The sequence below is a fragment of the Diabrotica undecimpunctata genome, chromosome 2 (assembly GCF_040954645.1).
Source record: "Diabrotica undecimpunctata isolate CICGRU chromosome 2, icDiaUnde3, whole genome shotgun sequence".
NCBI classification, from domain to species: domain Eukaryota; kingdom Metazoa; phylum Arthropoda; class Insecta; order Coleoptera; family Chrysomelidae; genus Diabrotica; species Diabrotica undecimpunctata.
The window spans coordinates 86,151,558-86,174,566 of NC_092804.1; the positions used below are offsets into that span (position 1 = coordinate 86,151,558).

Consider the following 23,009-nt stretch of genomic DNA (forward strand, 5'->3'; position numbering starts at 1 on the left):
AAGAAAAGGATTTCTTAGCTCACCTCTAAATGAGACCCACGGCGGAAACACGTCTTAACGGTTGGACGTTCTTAAGAGAAAAGAGGGAGACGCTATTCTTGCGCTCTATGAATCTGGGCGTGAGTGATAAGTTGATGAATGTGCTCATCTACCGGATATATTTGGGAATTACAGAAGAATCCTTGAGTCGGCTAGAGGTACTTGACAGATAGATGGGGTTAGTGGTTTTATTTAAAAAAAAATAATCGAAATTTATATTGATTTTCTTTTAAATCTTTTGAAACGGTTACAAAGTAAGTTTATTGACGTTTCAATTTCCACTTCGGAAATCTTTCTCAAAATACAAACATTAGTAAATTACTAATTTAATAATTAAAAAGCACTGAATATCCGAGGATAAGCATAATTAATAGTTTGTTCTTATTAAAACAACTCAAAGATGATAATGTAATGTTCAATCACAAATTAACCCCTTAATTTGTAATCTCACATTATTCTTAACTTCTTAATCTATTATAGTTTCACCGTGTGCAAGTGACATTGTAAAACCATATCGTATAATATTTTAATAATTAGTTCATTTACCTACAACTAAATAAATTGCCGAATAATATATTTTCTAATTGAACTTCCTAAGTGTCGCAATTAAGGCGTAGATTAAATTGTATGTAAGCAAAGTTTGTTGGTATGGTATGATAGGAAGCAATAACCTTTGTGCTTAGGTATGAAATATTTGTCAGATTATAAATTGGGGATTTGAGCTCATGTGAGCGCAGTCTACTACAGTCAATCATAAGTAGTTACCTAACGAACATCATATTGTGTAATTACCAGTAGCTGTCAATAAATCAACACTTTTACTCCACAAAAAAAAATTTGGCCACTATATAAAAAACAAACAGACGACGAATAGAAATATTTAAAACATATAAAATATAAAATAATAATATAACAATAATCATAACACTAATTCACTCGGTTTTTGAATTATTATCTTACCCGAGCAGTGCTACCTATAATTTGATTATTTAGAATTTGTGAACTGCTCATTAAGTGAAACTGATCTAGGAGGGGCTTTCTTTAAAGTTGTACTTAAGTTTGGTTGTGATACCGTATGTGTTCGAGGCGCTGGATGAGGTTGGATGCAAAAACCTTGATGTCTTTGTTTTTGGCTCTCTTGGAGTTTCGAATATATCTGACCACCTTCCTTTATTTTCATATGTCACATAAAATTAGTGTAAGTTATTGTAATCTACTGCAAGTATATTCCTTGGGACCAACAACGAGCGCACAACACTACCTCTTCTTTTTCTAGGTTTGTGTCTCTTTGAAATTTCTTCTCTAATTGCAGCAGTCTCGCATATGCTTGCTGTTCTGAGTCCCCCTAATATGCTTCTATTAGAATTGACGGGTATTTTAACTTCAACTCTTCCTTCATTATCCCTTTTTACTGTTCTTTTATAATATCCTTCACACTCTTTTTCTTCTACTGAAAGAGTATTGCTTTGATCTACTTTTTTTAACTCCCAGTATTTTTTTTATTTCTTCATCGATCTGTCGTCTAGATATCATGCTGAGTACTTGTATATTAGGGATATTCCCTTGCTGTGCTATCCCCGACATCATCCAACCCAATTTTGTATTTTGGGTGAGCAAACCATCTTTTGTTCGATCTACTCCGTCCAGTATTATCCAACTATATTCTTAGGCTCCTAATAGAATATCTATTGAACCTGTTTTATTAAAATTTGGATCCGCCAGGACTAAGTTCCTATGGTTCCTTTCTATCTCCTTCTCCGGTAGATTTTTTGTTATTATTCGTAGTACAAGTGCTTCGATCTTCATTTGAAATTCATTTTCGAAATGTGCCTGTAAGTTTAATGTTACGCTCCATTTCGACGTTCTTTGGTCTTCATTGCCAATTCCAGATATCTGAGCGTGGACAGCCTTTCTTTTTATTCCGAGACTTGTAGCGGCCTGCTCCGTAATGAATGGACTGCGAGCCTTGGTCAATCAATGCTCTCATCAATTGTGAGCTTCCTTTTGAGTCTCTTACTCGTACTAATGCCGTTGCAAGTAGCACTTCTTCATTCTGATGACTTAAACAGCTCACGGTATTCTCTTGTCTCCTTGACGATCCGTCGTAAGTGTTGTCACCTCTGGTCCCACTAGAATTGGTTCTATTTTATGGCCTTCTGTTTTCAGAAGTTCTTCTGTTGTCATACTGACCTGACCCACTAGAATTTGATCTATTTTGTGGCCTTCTGTTTTCAGAATTCCATCTGTTATCATACTGGCACCCACTAAAATTTATTCTATTTTGTGGCCTTCTGTTTTCAGAAATCCTTCTGTTATCATACTGACCTGACCCACTAGATTTTGAGCTATTTTGTGGCCTTCTGTTTTCAGAATTCCTTCTGTTATCATACTGACCTGACCCACTAGAATTTGGTCTATTTTGTGGCCTTCTGTTTTCAGAATTCCTTCTGTTATCATACTGACCTTTTGACATGTGTAGTAATGAATGGTGCTGTCCACCACATTCTGCACATCTATGATAGGAATAACATGGTACTTCCCTTTTGTGTAGTAGGCATCTACCACACCATTGCTTTTCCTTTACGATTTTGTTTCTTTCACGTACTTGTTGACGTAGAAACGTTGTACATTTCAACAGTTTATGTTCTTCATGACACACCACACAGGTTATCTTCTTCTTTACCTGTTGTCTATGATCTGTTCCTTTCCTTTCTGTTTCCAACATCTCCAATGTCTGGAATCTTCTTTGTGGGAATTACTGTGTTGACTTATATGTCGGAATATCCCTACTGTCTTGAATTGACGTTTCATATAATCTCCTGGTTTCTGTGTCCCACTTTAACATACTTATCCTTGCTATAAGAGGGCTCCAGGACTCTGTCATTATACCTAGTCCACTAATGGTTTCTAAGCATTCGTGAAGAGTATCATGTAATGTTTTCAGCGCCTTTGCTGACGTTTCTTTTATCTCCGCAGCCTGAAGTATCTTGTCTATTAATATGAATAGATTCATCCTTGGATTATCGTACCGATCTTGCAACATTTTCCAGGCAGCACTGTAGTTTGCTTCTGTTGTATTTAAATGTTGTATTATTCTACTTGCTTCTCCTCGGAGGCTTGTCTTCAGATGCTGCATTTTTTCTACATTTGATAGTTGGTTATTCTCATGTATCAAACGTTTAAAAATATCATAGAATGTTACCCAGGATTCATACCTTCCCTCAAAACAGGATAACTTTACTTGGGGTAATATTATTTTGTCTTTCTTGCATCCTTCCGCCTCTAATCTCTTATTTTCTTTTATGATCGACCGCACCCTTCTTCTCATTGCATAAAATCTTTCTATTTCACCTTCTTCTAGTGTATCCTGTTCATTTTCCACAGTTATTTCCATTATTAAAGCATCAATTTTTTGTACCTCTTCTTTTAAATCTTCTTGTATATCTTCATCGGTTTCGTCGTCTTCCAATAAATGATGAAGTTTTCCCATTCTAATTTCTACTTCTCTAGTTTTTGTCGAAGACTTGTACGAATTTTTAATAAAATCCTTTAAAGTCTTTTTCGTTTCTTCATCTCCTCTGCAGTAGACTGCGCTCACATGAGCTTAAATCCCCAATTTATAATCTCACAAATAATTCATACCTCAGCACAGAGGTTATTGCTTCCTATCATACCATATCAACAAACTTTGCTTACCCTACAATTTAATCTACGCCTTAATTGCGACACTTAGGAAGTTCAATTAGAAAATATATTATTCGGCAATTTATTTAGTTGTAGGTAAATGAACTAATTATTAAAATATTATACGATATGGTTTTACAATGTCACTTATACACGGTGAAACTATAATAGATTAAGAAGTTAAGAATTATGTGAGATTACAAATTAAGGGGTTAATTTGTGATTGAACATGTAACTTCACAAAATGCTTTGTTATGGCTGCTAAATATCTTATTGGAGAGAAACTTCTATCTTCTTCTTTAGGTGCCGTGTCCGTATTCAGACGTTGGCCGTCATCATGTTTACAATTTTTTTCTCTATCGCTTTTATAAATTTCTATACTGGCGTTGTATTACTTTTTCTTTATTGTAAAATGCTGAGGCGGGCTTCACGGAAGAAGCGCTACGAGACGAAGTCACGAGTAGCTTCACGAAATATCGGTCTTCACATCGATTTACTACTCTCTATCAATTCGTTTTTAGTCATCATATATTTTTTAACGTTAGTTTTTAATAAATTCCTTTCATAATATAATCAAATTTTATTTTTAAACACTTTATTTATTTTATATAATAATTAAATTTACTATCAAATTAACGATCAAAATATAAAATTTATATTTTATTAATAACTTAATATTTAGTCTCACTTTGACGGGTCTGTATAATGTTGATACGTTAGCAGGTGGCGCTACTAGCAAACATAATTTACTAAATTATTTTAATATAATATAATTTGTTTGTGGTGGGATATTGATATAATTATTTAATTCATAAAAATCCCAAAAGTATACTTATTATACTACTTATACTTTTTGCTACTACTATTATTACTACTTATAATAAATACTGCAGCAGTTTCTTTAGAACCAATGATGCTATTTAATATGAGACGATCTTTTATAGAATGTATTGACAAATGAATTAAAGAAAATAGTGGACATATCGAGCAATTACTTTGACAAAAAGTTTAATGATATTTAGTTTAACTATATCTTAATTTGGTTTGTAAATAAAATGTTTTGATTATGACTTTAATTTATTATAAAACGTAAAATGTTTGATGTAAAATTCTATTATTCTGTTATTTCCTCAAATCCTATTATTAATTATCCTGCTGATATATTTATTTCATTTAATATTTCGTTAACGATTAACTTAAGTTAAAGGTATTTCATACCAAAATTCATAAGTATTGATGTTGTCTATGTTTCCTTCGTTGCCTGGAGTAATTGCGTTAAATCAGAATTATGCAGCAAAAATAATGTATCTTTAATATTTTTTATCACAAATACCAATAACTTAAAAAGCAAAAAAGTTAAGTGCAAATTTATGCCACATATGTGGCATAGTTTCGCCCTCTATCAGCTACATCAAAGTATGCGTAAAATTATAATTCTTCATATTTAAAAGTACCTAGTTGTAAATTTTTATACATAAATATTCACAAACATGAAAGTTATAGCGAAAAAAAAAATTTAATTTCCACTTTAACACCCTGTGTCTTTCTGAATATAAACATTTTATTAAAGCAATTTGGCTTAAATCGTAATATTTTTAAAGTGCAGAATATACGGTTTCCTTTTGTACAATTACTTAAGGACCACCCTGTATATTTAAAAAATATATTTCAGTTGTTATAATCTAACATAAATATTTATTATATAGTGCAAATAAATAAATATTGATTGTCGGTAATTCGTACAGTTCTATTTTATTTACTATTTAGTTTATTTACTATTAATATTGGCTATAAGTACGTGTGCTTGGTTGTATAGTAATTTCCAGCCACTTCTAGTCTGTCAAAAAGTAACTAGACTGTCAAAAAGTAGCTTTTTAACTTCGTAAAAAAACAAGTTCGGACTGTCTAAAAAAGTGGAACACATACAATGGACCAGCCAGTTATTTCGGTTGATCAAAAATTAGAAAATATAGAAAAAATAATCAATTTTTGCTATTAAAATTTATCTTAATATTAATCTTTGATATTGATTGCATTTGAATTTGGTATATTAAATTTTTTTACTATATAATATATAATAGGTATAATAACGCTCACTATGGCAATTTAATAGAAAGGTTTTCACAGACTGTTATATTACAACTAAAAGTCCTTATTCACTACGTAAACTAGTAGAAATCGAATATCTTTACTCTTTTAAAGGGTAAAATTACTGACACCTAAAAAGAATAAAACATTAATTTAAATATTTTTTAACTTCATAAATAAATTCAATGATCTATTGATTTACATTAAAATAACCCTGATAAAAGCAACAACAAAATACCTTGAAATAAAGAACAAAATAATTAAAGTTTTAATTATTATATATATATATATATATTATTATTATAGTTTTGTTATTATTTCAAAATATGAACTTTGACAGTAAATATCTTAATACTTTGATATTCTTACCTTATAAATTCACGAATAACAAATAAAACCAATCACACAGAATAAATGTTCTGAACCAAAAGTCCTTACTTATTTATTCTTTAAAATATTTAAAAAATCAACATTTCCAACTTCTTATTGGAGGAATATACGTAAAACAGATTTGTTTGGAAAGGTCTTCTAGACCCCGCCCATTGTGACATAAGACTTAGGTAGTCCATTATATGAGTATTATTATCAACATTAGGCTTCACTTTTTTAACATTTTGTTGAAAACAACCAGAATGTGTTAAATTTTTAAGTAATCTCTTTACGGTGAGACGGGTAGGTCGTGGTCGGTCTCGATATCTTTTATCAAATAAAGCACATATTCTAGTAATAACTGTCACATTTCCCAAGTATTAAAAGTAAATTTTCGTAATCTTCAATGTTTTATTCCAAGCGAGCTATTTTTATCACTTTGTAAAATACTAGGAACCAGAAATAATGATAGTTATGACATTTTCATACTCAGCCTGCTAAAATAAAACAAGAAATATCTTACCTTTACGATTAAACCACAATTATTATCTCCCAACCGAAAGAAGACTGAAGAGAGTATGGCCAGAAGACCTAGCGCAATAATACTTGGAGAACCGTCACTGGATGGTACCTAACTTAGTTTAATTTACTTACAAACTATTTACTTATTACTCTCTGTACAGAATAGATTGTAGACATGCAGTGTAACTATTAAAAAAATACATCTCCAAAAGTATTAACTCTAGTTATCGGGAACCGTTATGATATTTGAAAGTCAATTAATTTCTTTTTTCAATTAAATTATAAAATGCAGGGAGTTCTTTTTACAATTATTGACCTACTCTGGTTGAAGTATAAAGAAATAGCGTATCATTTGTGAACACCCTTTATTAAGAAATTCGATTTAGATACAGATTCCTTAAAAAACTTTACTCACTCTTTGTGTGCAAAGGTTTTCAACACATTACGTTCGATAACGGATAAGATATTAACTATGAAAAAATTGTCTCTATCTGTAAAAATACTTGCAAATAGATAATTAAAAAATATAAAGTTTTGACCTGTGGTACCTTATACAAATTTTGTCTATAATCTTCGCAGAATCTAATAATTTAATCATATATACGGTGTTTCATTTAAAATGCTAAAGTTGTTATTCACTTCCGGTATAACCAGAAGTGACATGTTTTTCAAAATATTTTATTTAAGTTTGTTAAAACTTGTAATCCTCATAAATCAATTGTCATAATATATAGAACAAGTTTAAAAATCGACATGTCAGAGCGATTTTGTTTTATCTTTAAAATAAACTATTTAACAGGGTGGAGTAAGACTCTCCTCTCACTGTATATATACATATATCAAATAATATGTAAGTTTAAATATTAAAATATTTTTTAGGGGATGTAAAAACTTTATCGCCAGAAAAAAGTCCAATTGCAGTAAAAGATGTTAAATGGTTTACTCATAACTCAACGGTTGGATTCTTAACAGCTGGTAAGTTTTTATTTTTTCTATTTCGGAAGGAAGCGTCGATTACCATGGCTGCACAACTTAAGAGAATGGTACGGATGTACATCAAATACTTTTCAGAGCAGCCGTCTCTAAAGTCCGAATAGCTATGATAATTGCCGACTTCGAACAAATTTTTAATAAACCATAAAAGGAATATACCAACCAAGTTCAGACGGATCCACAAAAAAAAAAAAAAAAAAAAAAAAAATAAAGTTCAGACGGATAGACGGCATGCTGAGAAGCCATGTGTTATACTGGGGGATACAGTATCAGCACAGGTAGCCAGAAACTGTCCACAGACGAGTTCTATCTTTCTCTTTTGGAATATCGTCATGGATGAGCTGATACCTAGACTCAACAATAGTGGATATTATGTCCTGAGATATGCGGTCCTTCGCAGAATGGGAAAATAACGAGGAGTGGTTGTCATAATAAAAAACGTAATTTACAGTAGGTACCTTGGATATTGTATAAGTAAATAAACCATAATTGTAATCAAAATTACATTTTTTATTTTACTTTTGACGTTTCAATTTCGAATCGAACGATTTTTGATAGATTATTGTTATATGGAACTTTTGATTTAGTAGATCGGGGAAGAGTCACTAGCCAAGACACCACTTGTGTAGAACACCGGGGGATTTTATTTCTCCTCCTGAAATGTTGCTCCCTGCCTGTTAGGGCAGTACCTTCGATCTGGTTCGAGTGATAATAAATAATTAAAATGTGTTACCTTACGTTGGCGATCACAATTCTCGGATTACACTTAAAAACACTTACGAATTGAAAAACTTTATTTTGCACTATGATACAAACACATTCTGTGGTGAAAAATGAACGAATTATTTTTAATAACAAATATGACAATGACAATGACTGATGTTTTTTCTAATAAAGTTGAGAAGGGAATGTGTGTGTACGTGATAATCTCGCAATTCTGTGTAAAGCATATAAGCGACATCTATCGTGCATTCTCGGGTACAACTCGACTTAAAACCAAAAGTAGTTGTTTGTTCTGAAAAAAAGGGTGCTCGTCATTTGGACCATAATTTTAGGTTGCGCTACGCATCCCCCCTTGATGTGAACGCATCAAAAAAAAATATGTATGTACAATTTGAAGAAAGGTATAACTAAACTAACAAACTATTAAAATTCTTGAAGGTAAGTCATAGGAAGAGGACACAGTTTAACAATAGAGCGAACGTATAACCAGAACGTCAGAACTTCAGGAGTTCTGACCTTAACAACTCTTACCTTGTTGTCCTTTCCCGGTTATGTCTCAACTACCCGTGCTATAGGCCATTTAAGAGGAGACGAGTTTTCTTCCTTAAGCAAGACGAGATCACCAGGCTTTAGGCCTACCTGAGGAGGGAACCATTTAGGTCTATTTTGAAGCCTAAAGATAATCGCGGGTCCAAACCTTCCACATATGCTGCTGAATTCTTGTGCATTTATTCCACGAAGACAATTTATTTTCTTGAATATCAGAGAGATCTGATTCAGGATAAGACATTAAGTTAGATCCAATAAGGAAGTGTCCGGGAGTAAGAAAGGAAAAATCGGACGGGTCATCTAAGAGCGCGCAGATAGGACGTGAATTGAGCACTGCTTCAATCTGCGAAAAAACAGTGGATAGTTCTTCGAAAGTAAAATTGGAGTTACCCATTATTCTTACGAGATGATATTTGAAGCTCTTTATGGCAGCTTCCCAAATACCACCGTGGTGTGGTGAGCGTGGAGGGATAAACTTGCATTGAATTTGACATGAAGTAGCGAATAGATTCAGAGGTATCACCTTTGAGAAGCAACTCATAAAGTTCTTTCAATTGATTTTTCGCACCTAGAAAGTTTGTGCCATTATCGCTGAAAATAATACTCGGATTACCCCTTCGGGCGATAAACCTTTTCAGAGTCAATAAGAACGCTTCAGTAGAAAGACTGGAAATTAATTTCACATGCACGGCGCGAGTAGCTAAACATACGAACACTGCCATATAGGCCTTAGTAAGTGGAGCTCTCTTGAGTTTAGAGGTCTTGATTGGAAATGGACCACCAAAATCAACTCCAACGTTTATAAATGGACGCGCAATTTGAACTCTTTCCCTCGGGAGATTAGCCATGATTTGGGAAGCGACTTGTGCGTTAAAACGGTAACAAGTGAGACAATTTTGTATTATACGTTTGATTTGTCGAAGACCATGAAGAGGCCAGAATTTCAATCTAACATTGGACAGTGTATTTTGAGGGCCAGAATGTAGAAGTCTTCGATGTTCTCGGGTAAGTAATAAATTAACAATATGTGTTTTTGATGGTAACAGTAGAGGAAATTTCTGATTATAAGGAACATCTGAAAGGAGAAGACGACCGCCTACTCGTATCATTTGAGACGAATCTAGAAAGGGATTCAATTTACGAATAGACTTATCGTTAAGCAGACGATTATCCATTAAAAATTGGATTTCCGAACTGAAGAAATGAGACTGGGTCAATTTAATAATCACTAACTCAAAACTAGAGAGTTCATGTGGAGTGAGAGGACCTGTACGTCTATGAGACTTAGCTCTTACATTGTGAATAAAACGAAGGCAGTATGCAAAAGCTCTCTGAAGTCGAGTGAAACATGAAAATTTGCAGAGGGCATCATATACTTTTGAGTAGTTCGGGCAGTTCATCAACATTAATACTCGAAGGACCATTATATACAAAGAGGTTGAAATCAAAGTGTGGATCTGACAAAAATTGAGGACCATTAAACCAAAAATCACAATCAAGCAACTGCAAGGGTGTAGCACCACGAGATAATATATCCGCAGGATTGTCTTTCGATCGTACATGTCTCCATGTATGGTTGGAGGTGAGTTCTTGAATTTGAGTTACTCTATTGGCTACAAAGGTAGACCAACGAGAAGGGTGTGAATTAATCCATGCGAGGACGATTTCGGAATCTGTCCATAAATTGACAGAATTTATCTGAGATTGGGATGGAATCAAGAGAGAAAGAATCTTCGTAACAAGATTAGAGAGTAATAATACTCCTAGGAGTTCTAATCGAGGAAGAGTCACAACTGTTACAGGACTAAAAGAAAAAAAAAAGAGGTTAATCTTTGTAAATGGGTATATTTTATAAAAACCCTTAAATAAAGCCATTTCCATGTGATGTTCTTAAATAAACGCAAGCACCATACGCGCTAAGACTTGCATCCGAAAACCCATGTATTTGAGTACTTGTTACATTGCTAGAATTTTGCAGCAACCTAGGAATCTTGAGATTGGAGACGTGAGGAAGTGTTTTAAAAATAGATTTAATTCTGTAAGCAAATTTGGACTGAGATGGTCATCCCAATTCTTCCTTTCTAACCAAATCTTTCTCATAATTAATTTGGCAGATACCACTACAGGGTTAATCCATCCGATAGGGTCATAAATGGAAGCAATTAAAGAGAGAACTTCTCTTTTTGTATAGGTATCCTTAACGGCAATCTTTGGCACAAGAACTGAAAAATGATCGGAGTGAGAATTCCAACATAGGCCGAGAATTTTGTTCGTGTGATTTTCAGGATTGATTACATAACTAGCTTCATTAGAGATACGAGAAATACCTGCGAGAAATTCAGGTGAGTTTGCATACCATTAATGAAGCGAGAACCGAGCGAGGTTTAAACATTCGGTTAATTGACGATGAATTTCGAAGAGTGTTTCAAAATCGTTACAGCCATACAGCACATCATCGATATAACAGCAATTTAAAAGTGCATCACTAGCCAAGCGAAATTTGTCAGAATGTTTTTGAGCTAATGCCTTAAGACATCTAGTGTTGAGAAAACCGGAGTTATTTAATCCATAAATAACAGTTTCGAGTTGAAAACATTTCAAATCCTCTTGAGGTGAATCACGCCATGAGATGTTCAACAGAAAGACCTGTTCGGGATTTACTCAAATTTGTCTGTACATATGACGTAGATCTGCTACAATACAGTATTTAAATAATCTAAAATTTATCAAGATATCGAATAATTCACGTTGTACCGTATAACCAGGAAGCATTATGTCATTAAGACTTAGATTTGAGGTAGTTTTCATACTGCCATCAAAGACAACACGTAACTAATTTGTTACGCTATCCTTTAAGACGCAATGGTGAGGAATAAAGTATTTTAAATCAGAGTGAATATTTCGAGTGGAGAGAGGCACATATCTGCAATGTCCAAGTGCAATATATTCATGAATAAATTGTTTATACTGTGCGTATAATTGATCTGACGTGATCAGTTTCTGTTCGAGGTTTAGGAATCGCTTCTTTGCGAGGAAAAACGATTCGCCCAGTTTTTTATATTCGTTGGGAGATTTGAAAGGGAGATCTACTTGGAATCTACCAGATGATAATATTTTAAGTGACGATTTAAAAATGTCTTCGGCCTGTTGCTCCGAAGGAGTTAGGATTTTTGGAGTACAAGTAGAAGACAAGATTTCTTCTATTTCCCAAAACGACCGTACGAGTGAATCGGTATTTTAAGTTTGAACGAACAAGGATACTTCATTTCAAGGTTGAGTACTTTCTTGAATGTTAAGTGTGGAATATGAGTCAATTGACCCAGAGGATTGAGGTACATTTCCACCTACAAGATATCCGAGATGAGTATTAAAGTAGGAAGATTAGGGCCTAATTTTATTAACCCGTAAGTAAGTAAGTCGAAATAAACATCTGCTCCAAGCAGCATTTGAACTTCGGCAGGAATACAAAATTCTGGATCAGCTAGGTGAATGTTTGGTGGAATTTTGAGAGCATTAAAATCCAATGTAATTTGAGGGTGCTTACAAGTGATGGTTGGGAGAATCGCACAAGAGAGTGTAAAATAATTTGTGGGATTAACATTTGAGACAATATTTAAATCCACCATTTTATTCGACGTCGAACAGATTTGGGATATCCCAGAAATTTGAAGACTTTTGTGAAAGGAATACATTTCAAGCGACTTGCTAATTCCTCAGTAATAAACGAAAGCTGACTAGCTGAGTCTGTGAACCTTAACGGGATTATTATGAGAATCATAAATTGTAACACATGCTGTTTGGAGTAGAACCTCCTTTTTGCCTGAGAGTGTATAGAGAGATGATGCTCGGTAGACATCATTGGACTGATATTGATTTGCTATTCGTGGGATTGCAGGAGAACTTCAAGTTTCGCTTTGAGTATTGGGATTACGAGATACATTAGAGTGAGTATGAGAATTTGGAGTATCATGCATATATCAGTGTTTTGGAAGTGAGTGTTTCTAGTGGGTAGACTACGAGAATCTTGATTTGTTCTTGAAATGAAACGAGAACTATTTGAGTTATGAGTAGAAGCGTTAGAGAAGTGGAGCAATGTGTGATGTCTCCTGTTACATGTGGCGCAATTTGACGCAGAGGTACATGAGCTTGCTAAATGACCACTAGCCAAGCAGTTTAGACACGCTTTCTTTGCCTTGACCGTTTGAAAACGCTCATCTTCAGACATATTTAAGAATTCCTGGCAAGTGTATATTTTATGAGAGTTATTTTAACATAAGAAATATTTAAAATACTGATTATTACTACTATACTGCAAATTATTTATACTGTGTTAAGAGAAGTAAAACGAGAAGGTTGTTTTTGTTTCGGAGAATGAGAGTACTCAGGAACAAGATTTTCGAGAATTTTGCATTTTCTTTCAATAAATTCAAGGAACTCCATTAAACTTGGGAGTTTGTTTATATTACGCTCGGTTTCAAATGATCTTTTAGTATTATAGTCTAATTTTTGAGTAAAGAGATTGATGAAAATTAAATCAGTGAGTTGATTCGAGATGTTGAGGTTTTCTAAGGCGGCGAGATGGCTTTTAATTTGAGTTAAGAAATCACTTAGAGCATGTGCATTGGGTTTTGTAATGAGTGGAGCATTTAATTACTGTTCAAATGACTGTTTACTATTAAATATTTATTTTCAAATCTATTGCATAAATTTTGTATTGCAATTTCAAAATTGGAATCAATTATTTCTAGATTGTCAATTAACTTTAACGGTTCATTCCTTAACACTGATTTGAGATAAATAAGTTTTTGAGTATTAGATAACTGTTTATCATTTGTTATTAATTTGGTGAAAACTTCAAAAAAGCTGGGCCATTCTGAGATTTTGCCCGAGAAAAAAGGTATTTTTAATTCTGGCAACTGTACATTTTGAATTGTGCTAACAGATGGTGTTACATTTGTTACAATAGGTTCAGTTTGCACTGGTTTTGCAGGTAATTACGTGATTTTCTCGTGCAAATATGAATCTAAATTATAATACTGTTCTTTAACTATGTCCCTATCTAAAGAATATGTATCAAAATCTTCTAATTCAAGTTCCTTTTGTAGGTTGAGATACTCGCGATAAGTTTCATTTAATACATTTTTGCGTGCAATATATTGACCGCAATCTAAAACTACATTTTGGTTTTTTGAGACAAATGTTTGAATTCTAGTAATACAAGCTTTAGTATGCTTTCTTAATTTTATAATTTTTGCAACATCAGTCATTTTGAACGTGAGAAAAAATAATACAAATTTTAAATATAACAAGAGATACTTAGTATCATGAACTAAATAATATTACCATACAAATCTACTTATAATCACTGCGAATCTAAAATATAAAAATAAAATGACATGCGACGATGCAAAAAACAATTCGTAAAAGTTACAATAAATGACCAAACCGCACATTACGTCCAACAGCGACCACACATAAACTCCTTATCCCTTGCAAGTATCGACAGAGAAAAACTGTGTGTTTGGTTATTCTATGGTATCGATGTCGATATACCGGCCGCCCGGCGCCAATAGAACAACCTTGGATCCTGGAACCGCCAAAACTCCAATGTGTGTATACGAGAAAATAAAAACTATGTCTTTTCTTTGCGAAGAAATGAGGAAACGAGTGATGTTTTTTACGAATAGTGTGAGAAAATCTTGAGATTACTGCGTGAAAACGCCTTTGCAGAAACGAGAGATGATCGCCCTCATGCTATAATCAATGAAAATCCAGCTTCCAGCTTTAAATAAACGGGAAAATCTGCTGTATCCGGCTCGTTAGGAACATGTAGAACACCGGGGGATTTTATTTCTCCTACTGAAATGTTGCTCCCTGCCTGTTAGGGCAGTACCTTCGATCTGGTTCGAGTGATAATAAATAATTAAAATGTGTTACCTTACGTTGGCGATCACTTACGAATTGAAAAACTTTATTTTGCACTATGATACAAACATTCTGTGGTGAAAAATGAGCGAATTATTTTTAATAACAAATATGACAATGACAATGACTGACGTTTTTTCTAATAAAGTTGAGAAGGGTGTGTACGTGATAATCTCGCAATTCTGTGCAAAGCATATAAACGACATCTATCGTGCATTCTCGGGTACACTTCGACTTAAAACCAAAAGTAGTTGTTTGTTCTGAAAAAAGGGTGCTCGTCATTTGGACCATAATTTTAGGTTGCGCTACGCAACAACTTGTGTAACGAATATTTTTGCCTACCACATAGGGAATTATTATGGGGGTTGAAAATTGGGGACAGAAATTACGGGGCTAGAGATAGGGCAAGCAAAATAAACGAAACTGTTGCGAACGGCGCTCAGGGTTTATTTGGAGAATCTGGATCGTGAGTATATATACACAAGGCGAAAACTAATGCTTATCTTCCTTAGAAACTCATCAGGTTACCTGGCGGATGAATCCAAAACTCATCGTCCTAGCCGTTCCTCTCGTGACAACTAATAAGGTCAAACACATAGTTTGGGAAGGGAATAAAAGAACACCGTCAAGAAATAGACCCCATCATACGGATGATAATTGAATCCAACATATTCGTCATACAAATCACAAAAAAATTTTTACCATCCTTCAGCAAAACTCGAACAGGTCACAACAATATAAGACTTTGAATTCTTAGTGGGTCATTTAACAACAGTACTAGAACTACGTCAGATGTTTCACAAGCGTAGTCTCACAGTCGACATACAAAATATTTTCACGATTAGCGGCGGGCAGGTACTTTCACCTCAGCATATCAAAGCGTCACAATGGACAATGCAAGTGTTTGTACTTCCGCTTCTGCCAAATCATGAACACCACATTACAAACACCACAACACATAGGAATGCTACTGAGATTTAGCCAATAGTCTTACATCAACACTTAGAAAGGCTTAACCATTCTATTTGCTCTAATAAACTATATTAGAAGACCACAACATTGAAAACTCACGGAGAGGAATGCTGATACGCAGTCTTATATCAAACAGAAATATCCAAGGATACGCAAATCCTGGTCACGTGCCTTTACGTCCTACATGCCATTTCAAAAAAACAATAATCAAACCACAAACTAATACATTCCAGTACCATTAACATACCTCTACTACAATATCTGACCACACAAAGACACGGAACTAACAGACAGAAGAAACGTAAAAATACTTCCGCGCTATGTCACTAACAAATCGGCCTTAGCCATGGGCAAACGAAGTCGTATCATTATTTCCTTCTACTTGTAACACAAAAAAACAAACACGGAAAAACACAGATTGCAAAAACAGAAAACATTTTCTTTTTCGGGAAAATTTCACGAAGTACCCGTATTAAAACTTTCATCACATTACCCGTGCTATGATGAAAATAACTTTTTACAAATCTCTCACGAAAATATTTGACCTATATTTTCGTACGGAATTGGGTCATCACAATTTCTCAGCTGATTTAAAAACTCAATAATTATATATACACTTTAAAGGAAAGCCAACGTTTACATACGAAATAAATTATTTCATAAACGAATCAAAATTCATTTCTCACATATGGGATGTCTATTTTAGACGAATTACATAAACAGACTAATATCATTCACATTCAAAATACCAAATACGTATTATTTGGCTTACAGAATTAAAAATACGACGAGAATATTTCTATGTAATTTTACGAAGACTAAACTAAAAGAAAATGGAAATTAAGAACTTGGGAAAAATTGGAAATTAGTAGCAGTTACTTGGGGTGGACTTGATTTAACAAAAATTGTGTGAAAGCAAATACACGTAATATAATACACGCAATGTAACTAAAATATGATTCAAAACAACAGACTCAACAAACTACACATACAGGGCGAGACAAAACTACTAATAATATTGAAAACTTGACATTTGAGTGAGCTACTCAAAATGACACAAAATAAACCAGTTCTCTTTCCGAAAACTAAATGAGACTGCTGCTTGATGAAACTAAACAGCACCTCTAATCACAAGTATTACACTTGTGGTCATTCAGATACAAGAAAGGAAACACAAAAAACACAGTCTCTACTTCTCGTTCACAATCTCCAACTAACCCGTGGCATAAAAAACACCGTCAAAGATGGACTAGAACAAAACAAAGTGGAATAAAATTTCCAACTAACCCGTGGCATAAAAAACACCGTCAAAGATTGGTTAGTAGAAAACAAAAGGACAAAGGGGAAAACACAACTGCACAACTACGCAACTATACAGCTCAAACAAAAGCCACTCAAACAATACACACATTTATTCAAAATGGCCGAACAAACAAAATTACAAAAACTGATTATTCTTTAAAGCCTGTCAAATCAATTAAAAATAAATGCAACAATAACGGTATTATTTATTTTATCTCAAAATATTTGCTTTCATTATCAAAACATTAAATCTACAATTGTTTTTATACAAACATTTCTACAGTACATTAAATCAAAAAAACAACAATACATATCATATTAATATACAACAATACATATGTTAATATACAATAAATAAACAAACACTGTTTTTGAGACAGTCGGGGGACTATCCGAAAGAGGGGTTTCATATAACTCAAAGAAAACTAGGGAAAAGTTGAAAAAAAAATGGCTAGGGGAAAAGAAATCTATCTTACTTCGTTAAGACTACTTGTAAAATTATTCAGAATCTAAAACATGCCAACCACGTTGGCCGTCAAATTATAACGAATATTTTTGCCTACCACATAGGGTATTATTATGGGGATTAAAAATTGGTGACAGAAATTACAGGGCTAGAGATGGGACAAACAAAATAAACGAAACTGTTGCAAACGGCGCTCAGGGTTTATTTGGAGAAACTGGGTCGTGGATAAGTGAATGAAACAATGGGATTGGATTGGATTGGGCAACTACAAAAATGAAACAAAGGGGTACTTACATGAATCTTCTAGACAAATGGGCAAACAAAACAATAAGAAGGACCTCTAGCTATATAAAATGGACGCCGCTTTGAGGAAACTTCCTGCTGGATGAAAGAAAAGGTTCTTACGTCCTAAAAAGCACAAAAGAGAGGTTAGGAACTTTTTTTAAATAAATAAATAAAATGATTTAGGGAAAAGAATTAAACATTTATTCCTGTCTCATCACAAATAGTTACAAAGTTAGTACAAAATAGTACAACAATACTACACTAATAGTCACAAAGGTAAATACAAAAATAATAAAGAGAAACACTTACTATGTCCTATCCATTTACAACATCCGTTTACAAGTTAGAGATACTACAAAACTTACAAATGTTACTGGGCTATAATTTGTAGCAGAAATAAATTATTACAAATGACAAAATATATTTTTAAGTAAAACTGTGTATAGAGGTTAACCTTTTTCTAAAAACAAAACAAAGCTCAAATATGATTAGATATTTATTAGATGTCAAAAATGATAAAGCTAGTTGTCATATGTTAATTCTAAATCTTAAAACAGAACAAATAATATGACAGCTAGACCTAGACCACACCCTAAGATCTACAATTTTAATTATTATAATTTAAATTGTTATGAAAGCAACTATTATTAAAAATTGTTTATATTTACTTTAAGAATCAAACACAAAAGTTACCTGGATTGCACTACAACTAGACTAACTAAAATTTCTGGAGGTAGGAACTGGACTTAGAATCTCTGCCACACGAACAAAAACTGTATATCACACTGCAAATTGTGTTGAAACGGCTTCTTAATTAGGACAGAGCAAAATATGAGGTTGAAAGTTGTCACACTGGACGCAAAGAGCACTTCTTTAAAATCTGGAACATGTGGGTATTTTCCAAATTTGTTGGGAACGCTGTTTTACAAATATCTCACGATGAGAGATGGCATACAACAAAAACCAGTGATTACTCTTACTTTAACTGACACATTACTTTGAGTATAAATCACCTTTTTTTAACAAATTAGCTGGTTTTTGCCGACTAAATTAAACATATCTGCTCACAATGGCCAACATTCCAAAAGAACTTAAACTATAATTATTGACTGCTCAATACCACACATTTAACTGCTACTGTCACTTTATACTATATTTATATGACAAAAATGGAAAAAGAAAAGATTACGAATTTGAAAAAAAATTCGGACTCCAATAAAAATAAACACGCCTTTAATAGCGGCCAGCCTTATCGAGAGTGAGTAAATTTTTAAAAATCATTCGCCTAACTTGGTATAAATAAAACACTAAACGGGAATATTTATTTGAAACGCAGAATATTAAGCGGCTTCGATCAAAAGAAAATACTAAAGAAATACGCGTCCATGAAATATAAACAAACTATAAAATGTGCTTATATCAACTCGGCGACGCAAAGAGGATTGAAAATATTTTTCGGTGTTTTGACTTATACGAGGGGATCTCAATATATACCAAGGAATTTCGAAATGCTACACTTAGTTTGTTACAGGTTTAATATTTCCTTTGTTTATTTTCCTTATGTGGTCAATGAAACTAGAAATAAAATGGACAATAAATTGGCTTTGAATTTATTTTATAAAAACTTACTTAGTTATAGTTAATTTAGGTTATTGCTTAATATTAATTAATTTTTCTTCTGGTAGTATCTTCATGTATCTTTCAAATTGTTCTTCTTTAGATTATTGTTTTCTTATCAAATGTTTTCTTTATCAAAACTGTCACATGTTAGGTTAATGGCAGGGTATGCTTATCTTGAGTGACATGACATTTAGCCTCTTCTTACAGGTTATTTGACATCAACTTCTAAAGATCAATTTATTGGTTCGTGGAACTAAAAGTTGTACTTTGAATTGTTGGTCCTAATAGGTTGGAGACAGGATATCTTGTCATCAGTTCGTTTAAAAGTTGGATTTGTGGGTTTTTTAAGTTGTTTTTTTTTTTTTGAGGAAAAAAGTTGAGATTTTTGGGTTCACATGTGCCAAGGGTACTGAATATACAGGAAATTTTTGGATTTAATTCTTGATTGAGAATTATTTTACATTAAGGTCACCTTACATCAACGGTAAGTCCTATCTAAGACCTATTATTCCATCAATCACAACTTAAACACTTTCTAAGACTATTCTTTTACTTTCAGACCTTATACTTTTATTTTATATTCTTCTCCTCCTTCAAATCTTCTATCTGGTGTTTACTTTTTATTGGCTTCCATATAAGCTGTTCATCGTTTGGATCTACAACGTCAAGAAGCTGATATGTAGCTGTAGGGTTATTGGATATAAAGAAGACCAAGCTATAGACCCTAAGAAGGAAAGTAAACAATAAACTTGGTGAGAATTAACCATTTTACCTTCCCTGCAACCATCTTGTCTACCTTATCATATTTGGGATAATACTAGTCACATATTCAAATAGTTTATCTGTGGTTACATACAACTGATGTATTTATAATAACCTTCTCTTCCAGCAGACGTTTAGATAATTGAAACTATTGATATCTGAAATAAAAGTAACCTTAAATTATAATTAGTAGTTTAAAGTATAATTAGATTAAGTTAGATCACAAGTAAAGTTAGATATTTAGTTACTAATTAGGGGTATAGATTACAAGGTTTATTTAATTTAATTAAGTTAGTGTTAGAAACTTAGTAGGAATAAATTACCACAAAGTACAAACGGTGTGATATAATATTAAGTTAGAATCTTACCGTTGATAAAGTAGTGTACACCTAAGGTATATATATATATATATATATATATATATATATATATATATATATATATATATATATATATATATATAATATATATATATATATATATATATATATATATATATATATATATATATAATATATATATATATATATATATATATATATATATATATATGGTTTCAGTTGTTTTCCGGGTTTGACTCCGCGTTAAATATTTTTGGTTTTTAGAAAAACCATTGTTTTGACGACGTTTCGGCAAGGTCACACTTGCCATTGTCAAGTCAGATTCTGCTTCGTCTTGATGTTACAGGCGAACTTCGCCAGTTCGCCTGTAACATCAAGACGAAGCAGAATCTGACTTGACAATGGCAAGTGTGACCTTGCCGAAACGTCGTCAAAACAATGGTTTTTCTAAAAACCAAAAATATTTAACGCGGAGTCAAACCCGGAAAACAACTGAAACCACATATAGCTCCCGCGGAAATTTCAAATTCAATATATATATATATATATATACGCTGGGGTTATTCAAATCATTGTAATAATCCATATTATTTGCTCTAAGCATTCTTACAATTAACTTCACTATTGAATAAAAATTTAAACTATAAACATAACGTGTAGTTCTTGACAGGTGACAACCATAGATAGGTGACAACAACACCTCCGCTGGGTTATGGCTAATGGTCTGATACGCGGCATTATCCGATAAAATTGGGCCATAACATTTTACCCACCCCACTCTCCGGGTATATATTGGATTTAAACCAAATCTTAAAGAGCTGGTCCGACTATACCACCTTCAATTTATAAAAATAGAATATTTTTGTAACAGTGGCGCCCTACGTGGTTTAAAGGCTTTTCTATTGTTATTTTTTTGTGGTTTACATTTTGTAGTTAGAAAACGGAAGGTTATTATAAAAAAATAAATAAATAAAATAATAATACTAGTGCTATATTGTACTTAAACCTACCTACACCTTAATATATAATAAACATATATACAAAACATCAACACAACAAAATTATCATATTTATTTATATAGAACTTTCTAATTAAATCTTTATATTATTTATAAAAAAATTAATTTTTTTTTGTAACAAAGAAAAAAAAAAAGTTTCACATTTTAGGAGTGACTTTCTTTTAAATTTCTTTCCTTCCTGGAAGGAGGGGAAATTGTGTGTTTACATGACTATATTTTTGTGTATACTCTTTCATTTGTTATATAATTTTTTTGTGAACTTTAAATTATTATAGAAATAGACACTTTATTCGGTATTTAGATAGTACCATTCTTTTTGTTGTTAGTTGTAAGTTCGAAAAACTGTAGCTGAAATGATATGAAATTGATCCAGATAACTATGAAAATGATTTTCGTACAATATGTACACGACTGATACACTTATCTCATCGATTGGAAAGGTTTAAAGGCGATAACCGTGAAAATGAGCAAGAACGATGCAAACTTACTACGCAATGTAACCAATTATTTACCAACTTAAATATGGCATATGAAATGGTTAGTCCAATGCGAAGAAACCGTGGTGATGTAACACGAGAGATAAACCGATATCTACTCTCACGTGAGGATCCGGCTGCCGCTATCGGAACAGAACCAAATGGTCAACGGAATCCAGTGGTTAGTAGGGAAACCGAAGAATCCCTTCTAGATACCTTGAACCCCCCAGGTTTACCCAATATATCAAGAAGCCTAAACATCATAGGAGACATTGTGGACCATCCGGAGGACAATTTAAACCACCCTCCTCCATATACGAGCAAATTTTTGACTAGGCAATCTAGTTCGTACCTGGATTCAGCCCGAGCACCTTTTCCACGAGGACTAAACAAAACACACGAGGAGCTTCCTAGTTCATCCAATTCCAAAGTTCACTTCACTTCTGATATTTCACGGATAGTGGCTATTGATGAAATGGAATATCCCCGTAATATGACAACGCTAGAAGAACCTAGTTGTTCCCGTAGATTTGTGGATACCGCAGGATCCCTTGCCCCGCAGTTTGGTAACCTTCGTCTGGGACCTAACACTACTTCTATACCTGGTTACGGAGAGGGGACATATTCTTCAAATCCACTCATTTATCGATGGAATCTCAGATTCAACGGGCGTTCTAGCGTTAACGAATTTTTGGAACGAGTTGAAGAACTCCGGCTCTCACGTGGCATAAGTAAAGCCCAACTTCTTCTATCTGCCCCGGAACTCTTCGAAAAAGAGGCGTTGTATTGGTTCAGGACAGGAAATTTTCATTCTTGGGATGACCTAGTGACTCAGTTACGGGATGCGTTTAGACCATATGACTACGAGTACAGT

The 23,009-nt window shown here is 33.3% G+C and overlaps 1 protein-coding gene across 3 annotated transcripts in view; it reads left to right on the forward strand.

Annotated features, from left to right (window-relative positions):
- DCX-EMAP (Doublecortin-domain-containing echinoderm-microtubule-associated protein) overlaps positions 1-23,009 on the forward strand; it is a 1,094,074-nt gene that overhangs the window by 1,001,277 nt on the left and 69,788 nt on the right. For all 3 annotated transcript variants that reach the window (XM_072521390.1, XM_072521389.1, XM_072521391.1), the window contains one exon: positions 7,582-7,677. In XM_072521390.1, the coding sequence (XP_072377491.1) occupies positions 7,582-7,677 (96 nt within the window). The remainder of the gene's footprint in view (positions 1-7,581; positions 7,678-23,009) is intronic.